The sequence below is a fragment of the Amphiura filiformis genome, chromosome 19 (genome assembly GCF_039555335.1).
Source record: "Amphiura filiformis chromosome 19, Afil_fr2py, whole genome shotgun sequence".
Taxonomy (NCBI): Eukaryota; Metazoa; Echinodermata; class Ophiuroidea; order Amphilepidida; family Amphiuridae; genus Amphiura; species Amphiura filiformis.
Genome location: NC_092646.1, coordinates 53,941,955 through 53,960,052, shown reverse-complemented (window position 1 = coordinate 53,960,052; position 18,098 = coordinate 53,941,955). Strand labels below are relative to the sequence as shown.

The window sequence follows — 18,098 nt, the reverse complement described above, 5'->3', positions numbered from 1 at the left end:
AAATATACACATTTGGTAAACACCTTAATTTGGGTATAAAATAGTTGAAAATAGCAAATTTTTGGCCAGTCTGTGCGAAATGAACTCAATGTGTATCAACTTTCACTTCAAATACCGTAAAACCCCGTCTACAAGCATATATGGTGTTTTTATGAAAGCTAAATTAATTCGAAGCAAGCGTAAATATACCAATACAATAGATTGGTCTTAAAATAATACCTGTTTGTATATGCTTGAATCCGTAATTTATTTGCTCAAACTCCATAATGGCGCCTGGATTAATGTAGTTTTCATCAGAAGCACTCTATATGCTTGTAGACGGGGTTTTACTGAATTTTGCTTGTAGACGGGGTATGAAACTGAATTTTTTTGTGCGCTGCAGCGGCTGCACGTTCTTATATTGATATCCCAGCAAAATCGGGCCAGAATAATGCTCACTTGGCAATTTTTTTTTTTGGCCCCCCTTGACAAAAAGTCCATGCACGCCACTAGAAATGAACTGTAAACTGCTTCAATTGGCCCTTCATATATTTTGTATGTTTTTCCAACTAACATTTTACACAATAATAGTGTAAAATGTGTCAGGGTGAAAATGGTAAACAATAACATTAAAACTCTAGCAATCTAACCTGTTTCAAGTAGACACTTTTGCCACTAGCATTAGGTCCTGTGAGGAACTTCATTCTGCTATGCTCACCACCAGATAATGTATCATTAGGTACAAATGGAGTGACACACAGTTCTTGCAGTGGATGTCTGCCTCCTGTCACTTCCAGCATGCTGTCTTTTGTAAGCTCTGGACACACATAGTTTTGTTCCTTGGCAGCAATAGCAAGAGCTATCAAGCTGAAAGACAGAACAGTTTGAAAAGATGAAAAGGTATGCTCCACTACAGGCTTTGTCAAAACAGTTTTACCCATCAGTTTCCAGTGATGGACAAGGTCATAAAAACTACATCCAGTGTTGCATTTGGAAGAGGCAGGTTTTTCAACAAACATAAGAACTTATAATCAGAGCCTTTCATGAGCTGCCCACATTAAACATGTTTAGGACCCACAATTTGTGAGTGATACCATACATAGGTGACTAATATTATATAGCAGCTATCCATTAATCAGTATCTCTTGTTGTCATTAATTTCTATTTTACCTCTCGCAGAACATAATTTGTTTAAATTGGTGACGGGTATGTGCGGCCACATTGATCCACTTTATTCAACTCCCCCTCTCACAGGTAGAGCCTTATGATGCTTATACATCTGTAGATCTACTAGATTCCTGTTGCTGCCACTGCCAACGAGAGGTACAATGCTGCCTAGCTACTTGATATGAACTCTAAGAGTACACACATTGGAATCACCCATAAAGTACACACACTGGTACTCTAGGGTAGCCACATAGTAGCTGGGCAGTAGTGTACCTCTGGGGTCTGCAGCAACAGGAATCATCTTGTGGTGTAGATTAAACATTTGATGACTGTGATAAGAATTGATAATTACCAGTCAAGTTCAGCAGCCAGGTCCATGACTGAGAATAGAACCTGGGACCTCTCAAGTATAGCATTCTGTAATTTGTGCATGATTTGGGTCTCCACATCTGAAAATAGATCATAACAGTATTTGACATTGTAAACTTTGATATATCAAATCAGTCACCAATGCATATCTACTGATAGGCCTATTTCCAAAACATCCTAAATAAAAAATATATTCCCATGGGTATTTAGTACCTTCTAAAGTTGTGTTCACATTGTCGGCTGAACTTGGTGCAGAACCTTTGGCAGTAAAGTATTAACTGAAAAAGTTTTTTACAAAATTTCAATGTAGTTTGGCTTCAGTTGAGAGTATCAGTAAGAGAAGCTATAGACTAGACCCAAAACTACCATTTATTATAACAGGGTTCCCTGCATAGTTTCACAAAAGCTAAATTCCCAGAGATTTTGGAGTCATGCACCCATTCTGGTAACCCCATTTTGAATTTCACATTCCCTGTGTGGAAGATTAAGGTCATACGGTGTATGGATTCCAAGTGGAATAACCCAATCTATACAATCGGTAGCTAAGTTTTATCTTACCTATTATGGTGAATAATGTATCACCAAGTTTAACATCCATGGCTTGAGTTCCTGGACTCTTGTAATGTACCTGGTTGTTGGACAAGAACTAAAGAAAGGAAAAAGCCAAGAAAGTCATCATTATTGGGATTCATAATTATTAATGAGACACAAGTTAAAAACTGGTGGAAAAAAGTGGTAGTAACTGATAGATAACGAAATCCAACACCAGGATTCCCACAAATGTACAATTTTGAAATCCATGATTGTTCATAACCTATTTTCAAAATATCAGAACTACAGACAAGAATCAATCCATCGAGTGAGTGCCAAAAATGTGCAATGGCTGCCCTGTGCAAAATTTTGAAATTGCATTTGCAGACGGATGAAATAAATTTGAACAACATTTATCTTACGAGGGACATGAGATTATTCATCAGGTGACTAAAGTTGCTCCTGGAAGCCTCTCAAGTCCTACTACCATTAGGCTTGGCACCTTAACAGAGCTACATATTTATCTTATGAGGGGCATGAGATTGTTCATCAGGTAATTAAAGTTGCTCCTGGAAGCCTCTCAAGTCCTACTACCATTGGGCTTGGTACCTTAACAGAGCTACATATTTATCTTATGAGGCATTAGGGCATGAGATTGTTCATCAGGTAATTAAAGTTGCTCCTGGAAGCCTCTCAAGTCCTACTACCCTTAGGCTTGGCACCTTAACAGAGCTACATATTTATCTTATGAGGCATTAGGGCATGAGATTATTCATCAGGTGACTAAAGTTGCTCCTGGAAGCCTCTCAAGTCCTACTACCCTTAGGCTTGGCACCTTAACCAGTGGCGTGCAGTGGCCGCCCCAACCCGGGGCTGAAGAAAATGCAATTTTGCCGCCCCTACCTCAACAGCCCGAAAAGGTTGACCCAATTTTTTCTTGGTCGTTTGAAAAAGTGAAGAGCAAAAAAAAAAAAAAAAGGGTTTCAGGCGCACAAGCCCTAAAAGTACAATTTTTTCATCAAATTTTATGCTTTGTCAATTTTTTCCGCCCTTTTTTATTTACTAATTCTTTTTGCCGCCCCCTTCGTTAAAGTTGCTCCTGGAAGCCTCTCAAGTCCTACTACCCTTAGGCTTGGCACCTTAACCAGTGGCGTACCGTGGCCGCCCCAACCCCGGGGGGGCTGAAGAAAATGCAATTTTGCCGCCCCTACCTCAACAGCCCGAAAAGGTTGACCCAATTTTTTCTTGGTCGTTTGAAAAAGTGAAGAGCAAAAAAAAAAAAAAAAAAAAAGGGTTTCAGGCGCACAAGCCCTAAAAGTACAATTTTTTCATCAAATTTTATGCTTTGTCAATTTTTTCCGCCCTTTTTATTTACTAATTCTTTTGTCCTTTCGTTAAAGTTGCTCCTGGAAGCCTCTCAAGTCATACTACCATTAGGCTTGGCACCTTAACAGAGCTACATATTTATCTTATGAGGCATTAGGGCATGAGATTATTCATCAGGTAATTAAAGTTGCTCCTGGAAGCCTCTCAAGTCCTACTACCCTTAGGCTTGGCACCTTAACAGAGCTACATATTTATCTTATGAGGCATTAGGGCATGAGATTGTTCATCAGGTAATTAAAGTTGCTCCTGGAAGCCTCTCAAGTCCTATTACCCTTAAGCACCTTAACAGAGCTATGTATTTTACCAGACAAAAGGCAACTATGAACTATTGCATATACATTATACTAGAGTGGCAAATTGTCCCGATCACATAAACAAAATCGGACAAAATGAGTAGAACATGGTAAAAAAAAAACAAATAAAATACAACTGAAAAATTAGCTTTGCTCCAAAGCCAACCTATTTTCCATCCAATTGAAAGAAAAAATGAAAAACCATGCCATATGCCCTCTGACACTAATAGTAGAGACCAGCTGTAGGCTGGCGGCTCGGTGAGTGGACTTTCGCGGTTGGTGGGTTTTGTAGACCAATATCTTAGGCAGACAGTGATCTTTTACTGCATAGTGGTCCTACTGCATAGTGGTCCTACTTACTTGTTGGTGACTTATGTACATGTACATGTACTGCTGGGAGTGGTATTAATTTTTTACAGAATGGTCTAAACCAGGCAGGGATTGGCCTTATATACATTTTCTTTAAAAATACCAGTCACTTGCTTGGGTTTATTTTACTTGGGGATCACTGGATCTTCTAAGGTACTGCGAGGGCTCTGATCAAGAGCTACTGAAAAATATGAAAAAATGTTTTAAAAGGACAATTTTGCAGATTTTTATTATGATTGAAACAAGTTGTTGATTCATATGATTGATGTAGTGTACAAACGTCACTGTTTTTCACCTGTTTCAAAGAAAGAAAGAAAATGGAAAGCTGACAATTTTAATCAAGGAAGACAGAATTTGCCATTCTAAAAAATGGAAAACTTGCCACTTTTGCCTTTCACTTTTAAAAAGAATTCAATGAGTTGTACATGACTTTTGACATTTATTTCTGGAATTTCCACATCATCAATCAAAATTCCATAATTTGTCTATACCTTTGAGCCTTCTCCAGAATTTCTATAAAATCAAAATTCCATGGCTTTTCCAGTTTCCACATACTGTGGGCAAACTGTAGGTACTATCAAAGTTTGAAATAAGACAGGTCCTTAGATTGTCAGACCTAAGGGCAAATGTCACTTAAAAATTTTACGCTTATATTAAACATTGCCTATAATAAGATATGCTAAATTATTTGTGTTTCAGCCTTTAAAAGTATTGATGAGGTCCCAGAGATTTTCAGACCCGAAGGTTCAAATGGCCATTGAACATTTTGGCTTATTTCTGATACTGATTACTATCATGATCATCTTACCACAAATTCTAATCCAGGTATAGAGAAATCCTTGTGATCAGTCATACCAGGAACACAGGGTACAGTCAACAGATAGCCAAGCTACAAGAAACACACAAATTGTGAATAGAGTCACCAGGTTTGTTAATCAAATCAAACAAATAATTCAATACATGTGTGACAAAACCCTCCATGTCAGAAAAAATCCAAGTTATTAACATTTCCTCCATCTCATCAGAGGACTTCATCAAATTAGATAATCTGATCCTCTTTTACAGAAAACTGATTTCCAGTTGTGCACAGTGGATTGGGAAAGTCCACCGATGAGATCATATCAAAATGTTAGGGTACCCTAAGCATCATTACTCATTTTCTTATTTCATTCCATTAACAACCGCGCGTACCGTCCACTGACATCAACAAAAATCAAACATTTTCTCAAAACATTTGTATTACTAAAATCACAACTTTGAAATTATTAGTCATATATCACAGTCGATATACCAAAACAAACATGAGAATGTCCTGCAATTTATGATCACATCGAAAATAATGTAGATGATATTATTTACTCGTAAATAATTTTTATTCACCTCCACCTTTGTATTAAAAATGTTTCGCTTTTCTGCCTGAAATCCACGTTTTCAACTTTTCTATGATTTTCTCGTATTTTGACCATTGATCTCAAAGCGTTATAATGACATGGAACCATTGTATACCTGGTCGAGGTATCCAATTGAAGCTTGGGATGTTTCCAAGCTTATCATCTAAGAAAGAATCTGATTTGTCAAGTATCTCACTCGCCGAAAAAAAAAAATTGAAAAAAAATTGGTACGAGCAAAAACCCCAAATCACCTCTGCTTGAACTAGGTATATTGGTCTTTGCCGCATTCTGTACACAGTCCGTGCATTGAGCCGGTTCGTATGTTGAGGTTTCACAAAGGTTAAAGATGGTAATCTGAGACTGCATTGAACTACACACAGAGATTGCGTTTGACCTTGTGATCCCTATAAGCAGTGTTGGAAAGAAGTTATAAGTCGCAGTTTGTAATGGGTCTCTCACAGCTAAAACGTTTTGATATGGGATGAAAACGGACTTGGATTTTTTCTGACATTGAGACTAGGAGCTTCAATGTAGTTTATTTATTACCCCAGGATTATTACATACTTGTTTTATTTGAAAATTGAGAGCAAGTTCCTTACAACACTGCTGCCACCCAACCGTAATCCTAACCTGAATTTTATAACCTCTTATCATATGTTCCAGCTGCGGTTACACCTCATGATACATGTAATCAATACAGCATTGATGTTGATAATTGATCATAATACCTTTTTGAAAGCGACAGAGGCGTCATCGAAGATGGAGCAGATAATAATCCTAACCCAAATCCTAACCATATTACCATAATCATAATTTCTTGGGGTGGCAGTGACCTTACCCAGAAAGATTTTAAGATTCAAATTGAGATGATCTGTAGCAACATACCTGTGGCAGATATATGACACTGCATTCCTCTATATCACTTGGTAGTCTCTTTAGTTCTTCCCTTGCTACTTCTGTCATCAAGGTTGGTAAACTATTGTATGTCCTTTTTTCTTTACACATACAAAAAAAGTTATATAAACATATGAAGTCAATTCAAAGATGAGGAAGAGTAGAAATGGACATAGCAAGTAGAGATTACCAGCATATGACAAAATAATATAATCTGAGAAAATCTGTTTTTCCAATATTATTTTAAAATGTTTCTGACAAAAAAAGGAATGGGAATGTGATGTTCATTTATACCCATCAGCATATACTTATAGCAATAATGTGCATTTTGCATAAAAAAAGATTTTGTATTTATTTTCCACAAAATGTTGTAGTTTTCACTATCAGATATGTCCCCTTTTAATTTTGAGTGTCACCCTACCAGTTATGTACCCCCAAACAAGTCCAATTTATACCAAATGTGGGTCTCAAAGCAAGTTAAACTTAAAATATGTACTCCTTTAAAGCTCTATTTACATGATTTACAAAAAAATTTGATATATAATATCAGAGATTAGAGTCACTCATGGAGGGCAAAATAGTGGACCTTGGATTATTTCACAACATACCCGGTAAATGTTTGCATTGGGCTATTCCATTTAAAATCCACACTACCCCTGTGGAAGATTTTGGAAATATCTGCCACATAGTGAGTATGAGTTTCAAATAGAATAGACAGTTGGGTAACTTCCATTTGAAAAACTCACTCCAGATGTGGAAGATTTAGGTAAAGCCATTATACAGGGGGAGTATGGGTTTCAAAATGATTAACCCTGACTAGTTACATTTAAAAAACATACTCCCCCTGTGACAGATATTTCCAAAATCTTCCACAGGGGTAGTGTGGATATTAAATGTAATAGCCCATTCTGTGTCTAATTCATTGCACTAATAATGCACAACCTTTGTAGTGTTCAGCTTAAAGACTCTAATTATAGTTCAAATTTGGGCTTTACCCATAAATGCCTGAGGTACACTATTTTGGTGTCCATGAGCAACAAACCAAAATGGGGGATTTACTACCATGACTACTGCAACTTCCTCATCGATTGACCTCGGATGACCCTAAATCATCCACCCAGCTGAAGGCCAAAGGTTTTGGCCGAAACGTCGGTGATTCCATCTGACCAAAAGTGAGTTTTTCTGGTTGACCAGATTTAATTATCTACTAATTTACCATGACTACTGGGTAAATACGAGTTTGTTCTCCTTGGGTCTAATCTCTTTGATAAAATCACAGATTGAAACAAAATGACAGCTTTCTTTGGCATCTTACTTTGGTCAAGAGATGGGTCCACATTTGGTTTGACAGCAAATCTATTCTGAGCAAAAGAATCCTCAAAGTCCACCTGTTACAGTAAAACAAAGTGGTTATCTGTTTGTGCAGTTTCATGATGACAACATTACTTGCACAGGGCAGACTTCTCCATAGTCCACTTGTCTATTCGCTGGCGTGGAGCATGTTAGAATATGACCGTTGCTAGGTCAACTGGCTCAAGCTTTCTTTGTTACGAACCACTGATCGAAATGATCACAACAAGAAGCCTATGGCATATCATAACATGCACTACGCAGCAAATTGAGCATACCAGCTATTATATTTGATCAATTTTGGGGTCACCGTAGATAGCTGGTCAGGGCATTTTTATAGAACAGGCAAGTAAGTTTAGCCAACAATCGGGCTTATTACCCTGATCGGAACAAACTTTAACAAGGTCTTTTATCATTGTTCGTCTACCCCTTTACCAGATGAGCCACAGGGAGAGCATTTTTTTGTCTTGCGGGGATTTGAACCCAGGACCTCTCGCACCAAAGGCAAAGACCTTAACCAGTGTGCCACGCTGTTTCCATTTGGTATTTCAAGTTAAAATAGGCATGTCCCAAATCATGAGGTGAAAATACTACAGATATTAAAACAAAAATCCAGTCAACCACCCACAAAAACTGTGAATGTGCCTTTAACTGGACCAGACCTTTCATGCTATCTATTAAAATACCAAATTCACATGATTTTTATTACTATTGTGAGTCTACACTTACAATTTTCAGTATCAGACTGGCAATGTGGAAAAGATCTTCAGAAAATGCAGCACTAATCTGAAAAGGGAAAACAAAGATAGTGACGAAATATTGTAGTGAGTAAAAATTCACTTGGTTTTGTCAGGCCGATTTGATCATTATATATCTGATGTCTATTTCATAAAGCATGTACCTGCTAGCGTCTGTACCATAAAATAAAAGATTTGCTAGGGGAAAAATATATTCATAACATTGACATACCTTCTTAAAAATGTCTATGTCCACATGTTGAGCTCTGCACAGGTCACCAATGCTACATGCGCTGTGTACCGTCTACAAATAAAAGAAACATAAATTTGAATACAATTACAAAATATCCAAACTACATGTGAAATATGCATATGCCTATCTCTATGAATATTGATAGTAAATAAATCCCAAGTAAAAGCAGTACTCTACAGATTTGCATAATGAGAACCTATGGGCTTCCTCGACATAACTAGAATTGTAGGCACAAACTAAAAGTGCCCTCTCGTAAAACCCTACCAGCAAATAAGGGCATGGACCCCTGATTTCTTGTTGGGATTATCAGGGGAGGGAGCTCTCTATTTATACAAAGGCAAAGGGGCCCATGTGCGCCATTATAGGGGAATCTTTATGGTAATACAATTTATAAGATATTTGTACCTAGTGCTTGGTGTGCAAGAAGCAAGTGAGATAAGTATATAAGAATTACTGTTTCATTTTATAAAAACTTTGGGAGCTATTTCATGGTGATATGGTTTATGAATTACCATTGCATCACTCTGTGATCACCAAAGATTCTATGAATGAATAATTCCTCCTTAGCAAATGTGTCATACAAATGTGAACCAATGTGACAAATAGTGTCACTTCTTTATCAACTTTTCCTCCTTTTTTTAATTCATAAAAAGTTCAGTATTGAGAAAATTCTAAACTTGGACTTTTTATGTTGAAGTATATGGCTAGCATGCAGAGCAATAACTTCCTTGTATGTACCTTGTATAATGCTTGCCAATCCCCAACAGATGCCTGGGCTTGTTTCATCTGTTTCAGAATACGCTGCAAAAATAAAGAGAAAATATTGTAACTTAAGTTCTTCAACTATTGAATATATAGGACGACTCATATCCAAACTACTTCATCAGTACATGAATTTGCTACATCTTACCAGCAAATCTTGATACAGTTCTATTCTTTAGGCAGTCATAAAGGTTGGCCATGATTTTGGAATTTATGCTGGCATGGCTGATGCATCCATAAACATGAACAAACCAGATATGGGGATGGGGTGTTACAACTTACCGGCATATTTTTGATACTTTTAAGGCAGTCATGAAGGTTGGCTGTGATTTCTGAATTCCTGCTGGAGGCAAAGAAACTCACTGCTTCCTGACGTTTTCTCAGCATGTCAATATCACAAGATGGTCGCATAAACCACACCCTAATTATATGGAGATAAAATGGTGAAAACACCAAAAGCCTGCTTGGCAAGGTTAATCAGGTAATATACAGGGTTTCCACACCTTCAAGCCTTTAAAATTCCAGGACTTTCAAGGTCCAAAAGCATGATTTTCAAGGACCACAACACAAAAAGCTGTGTATTAACGAAAGTGACAGCTCCTCTCCACTCCCCAAATTTTGTCAAAATTATACTTTAGGTAAAATTCCAATTTTCAAGGACGTTTAAAGGACTTTCAAGACCTTGAAAAGGTGTTTTTTCAAATCAAGGACTTTCAAGGACTGTGGGAACCCTGAATATACAGGGCGTCCCAAAAAAAAGAGGCCCCTCATTGCGCCCTCATTTTCTCCTATTTTAGAAAAGTTGATCACGTATATGTTGGTATGTAAATAAGCCTTTACCCGTTCGCTTTAATAAACCGATTATTTCAATCGGCTCATAACTTTGGAAGATATGCCCTTTTAAAGAAATGTATCTGTTTTTCACTCTGTCCACGGAGGAGGTTTGGCTACTTCAAAGATTGAAAAGTGCAGAATATAAAACATTCCTCGATGATAACTTTATAAAATAACAATTTTATTTTAGGGAATGGGCTTTACCGGTGGGCTTATGGGTTATGGATTTTGTTAAGCGTCATTAATTTAGGCGCGAAATTGATGTGGGATGGGACTTCTTTTGCTATACTTGCAATTACTTACGTTTTTCTTGGTTATTTTATGCCTTTTTGTTTTATTATGTTTCTTACTTTCTTACTTTATTGTTTCTTGCTTTCTTTTTATTAACAACATAAGTCATTTCTCTTTTTGGAATAAAAGGTAGCCCTGAGAAGGGCTGTTTAGTTTGTCTTTGGTTCTTTTGAAGTGAGTTTACTGTGCTGCTCTGCCTAATTGCCTCCCATGATGCAGTCATGTCTACAGTAGAATTCATCTCGACCTTTGCAGGACTTAACCCCATTAAAAGCTATTAAACCAAGATAACACTCATTGAAACAGCTCAACTGATTAAATCGGATCTTCTCTGGTTGTGCACAAGTGACTGTTTTCATGTGCGATATCGCAATAAAGCTGGTATTCATAGCTTCAGTTGGGTAACCGATTATAAAGGAAACGAAAGGAAACAATGTTATGTGTGGCTTTGTTCACGAAATCAGACAATGTCGTGCTTTTTGTAAACCAGCATTCTTGAAAATGAGCAACATAATGATTTTTGACTTAACACGGTTTAGAAATAATTTCTTCATATTTTTGGTGTTATCTGTCGTTACATGTCCTTCCTAAAACACAAAAGTACGACCCTCTCCAAACACCTAAATTAGCTAAAAATTTAGGACATGTTACAAAACTTTATTTTCTAGAACCTATTTAGAATAATTTAAATGTAGCTTTTACCGGTTTTTTGTGGCATCCTTCAGAAGTGAGCGGTCCGATACCAATATTTTCGGTCAAATCTCCATTCAAATAACACGGGGAGTTGGCTAGCTATGCCCTGCCCTCACTCATATTTTACAAAAGTACGACCATTTCTGAACATCTAACCTAGCTGTAATTTTAGGTCATGTTAGAGAAATATATTTGCTAGAAGTTTTGGAGAATAAATAAAATATTGGCTGGTTATTTTTCACACAGTGATGTTAACTAGGCAAGTGTCCATTCTCCCAACATACATCATTTGTAGGGGTCACGCGTCAATGGTGAGAGCACTGTGTATTGTGTATAGGAAAACGGACAGTAACTGCAGTATGCTTGACGAATACAGGTTTCTGCCCTAGTCCTCATTGCATCAATTGCGTTGCGTACCAACCTTGTGCGCCGGATACTTGCGAATTAGCGAATATAGCAGTAATAAGTTTGCAAAGATCTTGGACTTTGCCACAAATGAAGAAATCAAGTGGTGTGAGGTCTGGTGAGCTTGCAGGCCACTCAGCAGCATGACCCATCTCAACCACTCTGTTTGTTATCCGTGGACAGAGTGAGAAACGGGTACTTGTCTTTAAAAGGGCATATCTTTAAAAGTTGTGAGCCGATTGAAATAATTGTTTTGGTTTATTAAAGCTAACAAATTAAAGGTTTCGTTACATACCAAAATATATTTGATCAATATTAGCTTCCCATTTGCCAGTTTCACTTGCACACTAAAATAAATCCATTGAACAACTTAAGGGATCTCATCCAGCAGCACAGCCAGACTTCCATATGTGACAAACCAAAGGCGATAAATTTGAAATTAAGATAAAGATAAAAATATGGAGCAAAAACAACAATAAAATACAGGAGAAAATAAACATCACAAAACTTCATAACTTCAGAAACAAGTATGCTATACCTTTTGTGTTTTCAGTATAATAGCCCAGAGGTTGATTAAATGTAAGCCCAGAATACATTGCAGCCACTGACAGCATGTTTGAGAAACACATGGTTATTTTCAGAAAACATCACGCTGGGCTCCTGCTGTGCATGGTCAAGGTTGTTATACAACAAGATAAGCAATGTGTCTGCATGCATGCATGTGCAAGAAAACTTTGCTGTTTCCACCTTCTTTTCCCAAGCATTTAAAATATCTAAAATTGTTTTAAAAACACACAACTTTTTAACTTTCTTGGTAGCAATGTATCAACAAACATTACCTGTACCCAATTATCAATTCAAAACATAAAAGTCGTGATGAATATTCCATCAAAACTACTGGTTCTTATTTTGCACATAAATTTGAATGTGAAATGGTGTTGAAATGGCTCCTTTATTACATTGCACCTAATATCATACTGCATGCTGGGATTACATTGAATCAACCTCTGATAATAGCCTAATGTTTGTAGGATAAGGTAATACTAATACAGTAACTCAATTTTCAAAAATGCCTCCTTTGCCCTCCATGGACCAGTTTGTGTCACACACTATTATTAAGGGGGAAGTAGATGGTGGTGGGGCAGCATTCAAGGGTCTTACAGCATATAGTGTAAGTGTAATCCTCCATGATACCTGCATCAGCTGTCAACTCATGTATGGGAGGTTAAGAATGGCAAGGCTTCTATTTTATAAGTAGTCTCAAAAATGCTCTTGTCGCTTTGCAATCTATCCAAATAATCATTAACAATTCATCACAATCCACAAAACTAAGTACAAAACTCTGATCAAAACATATTGAATGCATATCACCCAAGTCGTTATTCTGGTTCATTTTGTGTGACTCTTTGAGAGTGATTAACAGAGGTATGAGAGATTACCTTGTGTTCATTTGCTGAAAACATTTTTAATATATCAATGAGTATCACCTGAGTTGTTATTTTGGTTCATTTTGTGGGACTTTTTGGGATTGAATTGGGAGAGGTGCACTACAAGATTCCTATTGGGGCTATCTGCACAGGTACACCATTGCCAAGGTACCTGACTGGTACACAATGAGTATCTACACAGTACCAATGCTGCTACTGCACAGGACCCATCAAGTACCTTGGCGATGGTGTACCTGTGAAGTGTACTTGTGAACTGTGCAGCAGACCGCAAAACAGGAATCTGGCAGTGTATAATGAGACAGGTCTCATGTTAAATTTTTGATCAATCAGTTTGAATTACACTACATCGTTATTCTGGTCCATTTTGTGCGACATTCTCAGAGTGAATAAGAGAGGTATAATATGAGAGGGCATCGTATCAGCTCGTAATCAGCAGGCTTATAACTAGCACTACTTTCGGGCTCTGTTGCTATTAGTATACTATCCAGAGAGGTTGCGTCAGACGCGCTCGATTGAACGTCTCGCGCTACGCGCTCGCTAAGTCCGTGAGGGCCACAGACTGCGGCTAGCTTATAACATCACAGATTAATATCAATATATTTTATTTTGAGAAATATTTTGTGATAGGTCACAAGAAGCATCGCAAATTATTAATTCAAGTCCTATACTTTTCTCTACTTTCTTTAACACAAAAAAATATAGAACAGACTGGTCAACTATATCACTCTTAATTGGAGTCTACTTTTTGGCATAGTGGTAATACTCGACAATTCCTGCTGATTATGAGCTAATCACACTACAACTGTATATAAATGTGTTTATAAAAATAATTATGGTAATAGCACCTCATTAAAGATCACAGAAGCTGGAAATTTCCATAAAATATGCAATATTTTGAAAAATGTCAAAAATTTAAAAAGGCAAAAGGAACAAGCAAAGAACAGAAAACAAGCTACCATACATAATTAGTACTCCGGGTACTTTTAAAGTCTTAAAAAATTGGGCTTAAGTCAGAAAGAGTTGCAAACCCCCATATCTTTAATGGGGGATGAGCCTGTTACCAGTCCGGTCCGACTGCCTGATCAGGAAATACTGCAGAGCCAGGCAGCATGTTGCCTTCGCAGGCAACACAGGCTTTGTTAACCCTTCCTATTTTGACAGACTAAGGACTATAAATTGTTCATGGTGATTTTATAAAAGATCGGTGGAAATTTTACATTGACACACACGAGCTACATGTAAGTTAACAATTTTTCACTGGGCGAAAAAGAATTCCACCGGTAGGAAAATAATTTAAATAACAAAACAATTTCTAACAGTTTTTTTTAATTTGATTTAAATATGCAAATTACCTTTATTTTAACTAAAATTGATGAAAAAATACTACTGATTGTACATCCATTAATAATTTTATATATTTTACCTACTTCTTTACTCTAAACCAAGAAGTGATGGTCTATTTGAAATAGAGCATTGCATTGTGGGATACCATGTTGCCTGTGCAGGCAACATGCTGCCTGACTCGGCAGTATTTCCTGATCAGGCAGTCGGACCAGACTGATTACTCAACTTAAATCTATTAGCTTCCATTCATAAAATGAAAACAAAAACCTTCAAATGATCAAGAGATCAAGTTGAGAAATTCAGTCTCAATAACACAATAATAATAAACCAAATTTGCTTCAACTACTAGTATTTTTAAATACACGGCCTAATGTGAAAAAAAAACATGTACAAAAAATGAAAATAATATACAAGTTGAACTACTTCAAAACAACATTTGATTAACATAACCGAACTAAACATCAAAAACCTCAATTCACAAAGCATCTGCAAGCTTTTAGTATGTGATGTGATTGCATCATCATGCAAACAGTCATATGGGAAGGGAAAGATTAGACCCCCATGGCAAGGTATGGCAGAGCATGTGTCTGGCTCCTGAGGGGGGGTGTATCCTTCATGTAAGAGAACACCAAACAAATTCCAACTCTAATCCTAACCCTAACCCTACCCTAACCCTTACCCTAAATCCTAACCCTAATCCTATTAGTATTTCGTGCTCTCTTACACTATAAGGAGAGGTACCTGGTTCAACCCGAGAAAAAAGTTTCTCTTCCTTCCTTCCTTCCTTCCTTCTTTCTTTCTTTTCTTTCTTCCTTCTTTCCTTCCCCCTCACCAAAATAGCCCTGGGGCATTAGGTCTACAATGGTCTAGTTATGAAGAATTACTTCAAAACAACATTAATATAATATAACTCAATAATATGGTCTAAATAGAACATGGTAATCATAAACGTTCACACTGGTCAGATGTCCCTACCAGCTCCTACCTGAGTAGCTTGCTTCCTATCACAGACTTGGTTCTGTTCATAATACCTACAGTTTATGTATGATACAATCAAATTCATTCAATGTTATACACATTACTTGCTTTTACATCGATCATCAAGGATTCACACACTCCTATATCAAAGCAGCCAATCAGAAAAGCGGTTACAAAAGTACGTGGAGTGCATTGATTGTGTATAATGTGCATGCACTCCATGTATTACGCGCAGCTTTTGCATGTTCGCGTCACATAGGATATTGATTCATTTTTCGAGCAGGTTGATGCATTTATATCTATACTCCCCCCTTCAGGGCTCATGCATTAACCAGACGCATCAACATCACCATGCATACATTATTTTGTCTTATTGTTCTCCCAACAAGTAATACACGTTCATTAACATATCATGGCAAAATCATCATAGTGGCATAATTTGATTAACAATTTTCATAACATACTGGGCCCAGTTGTTTGCATGCATCCATCAAATGCAGCAGCATGTTTACTGCATCTTTCCACTGAGCAGAATAAAGTCTCATAAAAGCTATTCATTTGAGCAAGAACCCAGCAAACATAAAACATTTTCGACATCATTCGCAAAAGGTTATAAAAGGTTGTCAGAAAACGTTTAAATGTCAGGTTATATAAAGGGTATATTAAGAGTATAAAACGTTTTCATAACCTTAAAAAACATTTTTTGATAATCTACTGCTCAGCAAACAAAAATGTTTTTACAGAAATCGTTTAAATGTCGGGTTACATAAAGGGTATAAAAACATTCCAAAAACATTCTTGAAAACGCGATACAAAACATTCTAAACAAAATGTTATTTTGGGGTTGAAAAAATATTTTGCGAAAAACGTTTGCCCAAAATATTTTCAATAACGTTTTAAAAACCTTTTCATGACCTTTATATAACCCGACATTTAAATGTTATTAAAAGGTTTTGAAAAAAAAAAAACATTTTAAGAACATTTCTGTGTTTGCTGGGTTCAAATATTTTAACATAATGTTATTTAAGTATTGACACAATATTTGGCAAAAATGTTTGCAAAAATAGTTTACAATAACATTATTTGAAAACATTTAAAAATATTGTTGTAGTGTGTTTTCATACAAAAGCGTTTTAAAACGTTATCATGACCTTTATATAACCCGACATTTTAATGTTATTAAAACGTTTTACCTAAACCAAAAGCCAAAATATAACTTATTTAAAACGTTTTTAAAACGTTTTTGTGTTTGCTGGGAACTGAAACTCTCAGCAAGAAACCCAAAATGCAGTGTGTGTCACAATGGAAAAAAGTACATAAAAACTGTCAAACCTGGCTGTAAGCTAAGCATTTCAAGCTACAATCCTGGAAAAAATGTGTTCGAACACCCACTGTAATTCCCATGTTCATCTTAGTATAGTGCGCACGCTATATGAGTCACTGGAAACTAAGATTTATAATAGAGTTCTCTCAATGTTCATCTTAAGCATATCCCTCCCTTTCCCCACCAATCAATGTTGGGAGAAGATATGTGAAGATGAGCATATTGGGTATGCCAACATTGTAATGGGGTAGAAGGGGACTATTTCCAATAAGGCCTTTAAAGTGTTCGAACAATATTTTCTGAGATTGTCTGAGGAATTCTAAAATCAGTGTTTGCTTTTTCACATTTGGGATCATAACTTCAGATCCAGTAGAGCGATTCAAATGAAACTTGGACATGTTAGTTTATATATAATAGGGAACACATGTAATAAATAATATTACATTACATCCACAAATATATCAGGGATCGGTCACTTTAAACATATATTTTCATCAAATTTTGAATAATTTAAGTCGAATAAGACGTAAAATACCTGATACATATCCCCAAACAGTTTAAAACATAGCAATTTGAATAGCTAAACAGTTGACAATGTTTTTGGACAATCATGGACCATCTTTTATATTTGCTATAACACTAAGGGCACCGTCAATCAAACATCACACGGATGTGGGATGCAAATTTGTCAATGCTATCTGCAGTAGATAGCAAAATAATGCAACGACATCTACCACCCTATGTCCAATGCATTGCCAAACTTCTCCTTCCAAACCAGTAATTCCTGACCCCACAAAAGTAAACTTCAAAGATTTCAAGCAAATAAAACGAAAAAGAAGTCATTAAAGACCCCCCACCACAAAAAATAATAATGAAAGATATAAGAAACAAAGAAACAAAACCAACACAAAATAGGAAAGAAAATGCCAAAATTAAATAAAGGAAGATAAAACAAAAAATCTAAGTAAAAGGAAAATAATGCATTAAAAAGAAGGAAGAATAAAAAGTGCAAATGTCACTTGCTGTTCAATATGTTTCAAGTTCAAGTCCAATTTTACATTAAAAGACACATGCGCAATGTATAGGACACATCAATCAATAGTATTTTAACTAACATGGTCAATGATTGGTGTGCAAGTTCAGGCTTATTTCATGATTGTCATTATTTTGATCGAAAAAAGAAAGAAAATATAAACAATTCAAAAATGTTGTTTTTCAGTTAAACAAACACCGATCATTATGAGCATTATAGATAATGACCTTTATTATTAGGCCTATGCAATCTCAAATTGGCACATTT

At 36.4% G+C, this 18,098-nt stretch overlaps 1 protein-coding gene across 1 annotated transcript in view; it reads right to left on the bottom strand.

Moving 5' to 3' along the window:
• Positions 1 to 18,098, bottom strand: part of LOC140141493 (mutS protein homolog 5-like) — a 325,819-nt gene that overhangs the window by 8,062 nt on the left and 299,659 nt on the right. Inside the window, exons 9-19 of the mRNA XM_072163378.1 lie at positions 15,482 to 15,527; positions 9,764 to 9,902; positions 9,458 to 9,520; positions 8,699 to 8,770; positions 8,459 to 8,515; positions 7,695 to 7,767; positions 6,371 to 6,480; positions 4,903 to 4,983; positions 2,074 to 2,161; positions 1,499 to 1,595; positions 630 to 846 (exon numbers count right to left, since the gene is read on the bottom strand). Of these exons, the coding sequence (XP_072019479.1) occupies positions 630 to 846; positions 1,499 to 1,595; positions 2,074 to 2,161; positions 4,903 to 4,983; positions 6,371 to 6,480; positions 7,695 to 7,767; positions 8,459 to 8,515; positions 8,699 to 8,770; positions 9,458 to 9,520; positions 9,764 to 9,902; positions 15,482 to 15,527 (1,043 nt within the window). The remainder of the gene's footprint in view (positions 1 to 629; positions 847 to 1,498; positions 1,596 to 2,073; positions 2,162 to 4,902; positions 4,984 to 6,370; positions 6,481 to 7,694; positions 7,768 to 8,458; positions 8,516 to 8,698; positions 8,771 to 9,457; positions 9,521 to 9,763; positions 9,903 to 15,481; positions 15,528 to 18,098) is intronic.